Here is a 4,976-nt window from a genome sequence, read left to right as displayed (position 1 = left end):
AATTCTTTTTATAAATTAAGACAGTCCAATTAATTATTACTTAGAAAGTCATCTCTTCCAAAAAAAAAAAAAAACACTTAAAAAAGTTATATTTATATATGGAGAAAGTGAAATAGACAATAATAATAAAAATGTATAACATTTTGTAGTTTTCACCTAGTCAGAGATTATCCGATAACTTTGATCAATTACTCTTAGTTTTCACCAAGTCACTGATCAAATGAAATCACTGGGTCAATAGTAGTCTCTAATGAATTTCAAACATAAACCGCCTCAAACAGCTAAGATAATGGTAAAAAGTATCTCTAATATATTTAACGAAGTATAATTATATTCTTATCGTTTTGAATGATATTCACTCTTATTGTTTTATCTTTGTTACTATTTCTCAAGTGAGCAGAGTCAAAAATTATAAACAAATATTAAATCGATCAGTAATTTTCAATTAATCTATTCAATAGAATATTTAAAAAGATGGTAAATTTGAGTTAGGGAAATAATTGTCTCATACAGTTACGGAGCGTTTGTTATGAGAGATAAATGAGGTTCGATAGACACAAAAAAAATTCAAACTTTATTTATTTCATGTTTGTGTTAGAGATACGGTGATTAGATTAGGGAGAGGTAAGAGTCTTATCTCTCAAATCTTATATCTAAGGAGATATGGTATAAGGAGATGGGATAATTTCCTACAATTTTAGTGAGATGAAAAAGTCCATAAAATCCCTCAAATCAATATTATGTAACTTAAGTAGAATTAATATAGTAAAATGTATTATTTTATCCATATTTCACAAAACAAACATGGAATAGTAATTCTCAACTATCCTATTTTTTTTTTATCTTATTTCAATCTTTTATTCTTATCCATATCCCAACATTTATCATTTTTCTTATTCTCATCTACATCAAATACCAAACGCCTTCTTATAGTACCTGTTTGTCAGTCTTATAAATTATTACACCCTAATTTTGGAAAATAAGAATTTAAAAAATAGTGAGTGTTAGGCCAAAATTACAAATTATGAGGCCTTAATTTTTTTTGGAGAGATACAAGGCCTTAATCTTAGTGATTTACTTTTAAGTTGGAGCCTGAATATGTGAGCAAAAAATATGAAGCTGAATTGCAATTTAATAAAAGAAATTATGTCACCAATGTAACCAATTTATGTAAACTTATGTTTATGTAGTTCATGAAGCTGGTTTTTAACGTCAAAGATAAAAACTAATTTTTTCAACAGTACAATATTACTTCAAAGAAATATCTAACACAAGTTTTCATAAAAAAAAAAAAATAATGTAAGACTAATAAAAATCTTAGGGGGCGTTTGTTTACCTACTTTTCACCTTCTGTTTGCCTTTTCATTTTAAAAGGCAAAGTTTTAGGTGTTTGGTTAGACTTCTCATGTTTGCCTTTTATAGTTGAAAAGCAGCATTAAAGGCCCGTTTGTTTTATCCACTTTTTGCTGTTGCTGTTTGCTTTTTGCTGTTACGGTTTGCTGTTTGTTGTTGCCATTTGCTGTTACGGTTTGCTGTTTGCTTTTTGAAAAAGCTGCTTTTCCAAAAAGCAGAGATTCTCTGCTTTTGTAAAAAGCTGCTTTTCAAGTGTGAAAGGCAAACAGGAGGTCACTAACCAAACACCTAATGCTGCTTTTCAGATTTAAAAGGCAAACAGGAAATAACTAACCAAACACCTAAAACTCTCCCTTTTAAAATGAAAAGGCAAACATGAGCGTGAAAAGTAGCAACCAAACGGGCCCTAAGTGTTTGGTTAGTGACCTCTTGTTTGCCTTTTACACCTGAAAAGCAGCTTTTTACAAAAGCAGAGAATCTCTGCTTTTTGGAAAAGCAGCTTTTTCCAACAGCAAACAGCAAACAGTAGATAAAACAAACGGGCCTTAATTTGAAAACTGGAAATCTATTATAATTAAGAGAGAAATACAAAAAATTTGAGGTCTCAAAATGTTTTGGATCACTTGATTTTCGATTCAGGTCACCGACTATACTTTATTGAATACAATAAGGGTGTTTTTGATTCTTAACTCCAAATAAATTTCAAACTGCTAATTAATACCAGAGAAAAATTTCACTATTCACTTAATTCAATATGGCGTTTTTCCTTTTTATCCTTCAATTTAAGGTAAAACCGTATAATTAATTTATTGGTCCTCCTAACTTTTAAAACTGGACAAATTATACCATACTCTCATAAAACTCAACCATACATAAAAATGAAGAAATAAAAGAGAGATGCAAATAGATAATCTAATTTCTATCTAATCCACAAATTCTTTTTCTTTTTACAAAAAGGAAACAAAACCCAAAAAGAGTATCATAATTAGTACATCCAATCCAAATCCAAATCCAGTTCCTATTATTGGATCCAGGAATCATCTATATACACACACCCCATATAAGTATATCACAACAATCATACCCTATAACTCTGTTTTTTTTCTCCCAAATAAATAAATATATAGTCTTTCTCCGAAAATAATGTTAAAAAGTAGAGTAACTCCATAGACAATCAAGTCCGCCACCGGAACTTCCATCCTCAAACGATCTATGAACCAATTCAGGATTAATCACCCCTGAATTACACATATCCGGACTATTCTCGTGTGAAATCTCCAATTTAGACTTGTGTGATCCTTGATTTTCCATCAACATCTTCAAAATTGACTGTTCTTGCATCATAACACTATCTGTGTATACTTGATTCGAAAAGAAAGAGTTTTGAATTGGAAGAGAAGAAGATGAAGAAGATACTACCAAATTGAAAGAATCATCTAATTTCTGTTCCTCGGAGAAGCAGGTCACGTGATTTGTGTCTGCAGTAGGTGAATCCATCAATGGAGGCAATCCATATGTGCTGTTTACTCTCACTAAACCTGAAATATGAGTCTTCTTTCCCCCACAACTCTTCTGAAAAACCCTACAAATCACCCATTCATTCTGGAAAAACATAACAATCAGAACATAACGCAACGTAACATAACATAACAGAGTTGTCGAACCTACCTTGGCCGTTTTGGGGAGATTATAGGCAGAGTATTTGCCTTCTAATCTAAATTCATGCATAACCCAATTGGTTTTAGAACCTTTAGGAGCTCTTCCTTTGTAAAAGACTAAAGTTTTCTTCATACCAACAAGAGTTTTAGCTTTATAAATCTCCTTATCTTTACCAGTAGCTTTCCAGTAACCAGCATCAGTAGCTCTGTTAGTTCTTAAACCAGTTGGGTATTTTCTATCTCTAACACAGAAAAAGTACCATTCTTTTTCACCCATTTTAGCTTTCCCTTCATTCAAACAAAATCAAAATCAATCAATCATCCAAAACAAGAACACAAAAAAACAGAGGAAATTAAAACTTACAAGGTAAATCCCAAGGCTCACACTTGTTTAAATCAACCTCACCAATAGCTCTAGCACAGAAACAAGTGTCAAGAACCTTGAGAGAAAGATAGTGAGTTATGAGTTCTTCATCAGTAGGATGAAATCGGAATCCGGGTGGCAGTTCAAGCTTGTCATCGGAATTAATTTCCATGGATGAGTTCCTTAGAGAGAAAAGGAGAAGGTATGAAGAAGAAAAGAAGGTTATAAATAGAGAAATGAAGAAGGAGAAGAAGCGTGGATATTAAGGGAAGGCCTAGGTGGGTGATTAAAAGCTTTTCCTGTAAAGGTTGATTTAATAATGGATTTGACCAGGAACTCACCACTTTCTATTCCTTTGCATGTACATAAGATAGCAACTGCTTTTTCTTTTGTTTTATTCTCTTCTCTTCTCTTTTATTGTTACTTGTTTTTTTTTTTTGTTTAACCATACCTATCCATTCTCTCTCTGTCTTTTTATATGGCAAAACTTTAAAGAAAAAAAAAATCATATCAAATATACATTGTAGTAATTTTCATTTCCACATATTTTACAGTATTAATAAACTAAAAAATGAGTTTGATTATTGGTTTTAGTCTCTACTAACATTATGAAATGAATTAATAACATAGGTATATACAGCAATGTTGGTGTATTATTTTTACATCAATATCTCACCTAAGTAAAACTTAGGTGGATTAAAATTTTAGGATGAGGATTCAAAGCATCACAAGACTTATATTTAAGGCTTAATACATATGCAATCCTTTGAATTTGTCCATTTTTTTCATTTTACTTCCTAAACTTAAGGGACAACCTATTGACCCCTAAACTTCCAAAAAAACCACTCAATTTACCTCTCTTCTCCGGCGTGGCACTAACCTGGAAAAATACAAAGCTGCAATAATCCAAAAGCCACGTCGGAGAAGATGGGAAATTGGGTGGCTTTTTGGAAGTTTAGGGGGTCAATAGGTTGTCACTAAAGTTTAGACGGTAAAATGGAAAAAAAGGACAAATTCAGAGGGTTGCGTATGTATTAGGCTTATATTTAATTAGTCCAGATCTAACGGTGAATGATCAAATTCACATGATTATTCATGCTACAATGAATACAACTGTTTAGAAGTATAGTATAATTTCTTGTAAAATTTAACAATTCAATATAGAAAAATCATACTATATATCTAGTGTATCATGTCTTCCATGTGTCAGTTACATGTCATATATTTTAGGGCTTAAACATTATAAATTAAATTCTAAATTTTATTTTTATTGATTGAAAATTCATGTGATGATATGATATGTAAACATATAAAAAAATATCTAATCAATACTCATTCAGTATAGTTAATACATTAACTTGCCATATTACTAAAGTATATATATGAAAAAAGTCAATCTATGTTTAAAATCTTATGAAATTTTCATTATATATTAATCCTATGATTGGATGAAAGGTTTAAAGGATTTAGGAAATGAAAGATTTGCAAGGATTAATAACAAATTTTGTAATTTGAACCTTGCAAGATCTTTTAGGATATTTCTTTTTATATCTAAGTAAAGTAGATTTTTAATGTGATGATATAGTTTTTTTTTTTTTTTT

General features: G+C 30.6%; 1 protein-coding gene across 3 annotated transcripts; it reads right to left on the bottom strand.

Moving 5' to 3' along the window:
• Nucleotides 1-2,257: 2,257 nt before the first annotated feature.
• LOC136208968 (NAC domain-containing protein 100) lies at nt 2,258-3,680 on the bottom strand. 3 transcript variants are annotated; one of them, XM_066000293.1, is made up of 3 exons: nt 3,376-3,670; nt 3,022-3,299; nt 2,258-2,955 (listed from the first exon to the last, which is right to left on the bottom strand). In XM_066000293.1, exons 1-3 carry the CDS (start codon nt 3,545-3,547, stop codon nt 2,500-2,502), a joined length of 906 nt encoding a protein of 301 aa, XP_065856365.1. In that variant the 5' UTR covers nt 3,548-3,670; the 3' UTR covers nt 2,258-2,499. The 3 variants fall into 3 exon arrangements, with proteins under 3 accessions (XP_065856365.1, XP_065856359.1, XP_065856373.1); XM_066000301.1 differs by having other exon boundaries at nt 2,650-2,935; nt 3,376-3,680; XM_066000287.1 differs by having other exon boundaries at nt 2,258-3,299; nt 3,376-3,676.
• Nucleotides 3,681-4,976: the final 1,296 nt, after the last annotated feature.

The sequence above is a fragment of the Euphorbia lathyris genome, chromosome 1 (genome assembly GCF_963576675.1).
Source record: "Euphorbia lathyris chromosome 1, ddEupLath1.1, whole genome shotgun sequence".
Classification (NCBI taxonomy): domain Eukaryota; kingdom Viridiplantae; phylum Streptophyta; class Magnoliopsida; order Malpighiales; family Euphorbiaceae; genus Euphorbia; species Euphorbia lathyris.
This window is presented reverse-complemented; position numbering and strand designations above follow the sequence as displayed.

Coding starts and splice junctions, on each gene's coding strand:
- LOC136208968 (XM_066000287.1), bottom strand. CDS start 3,547: ATGGAAATTAATTCCGATGACAAGCTTGAACTGCCACCCGGATTCCGA. Junction 3,300..3,375: donor TGAGCCTTGGGATTTACCTT/GTAAGTTTTAAT, acceptor GTTTGAATGAAG/GGAAAGCTAAAATGGGTGAA.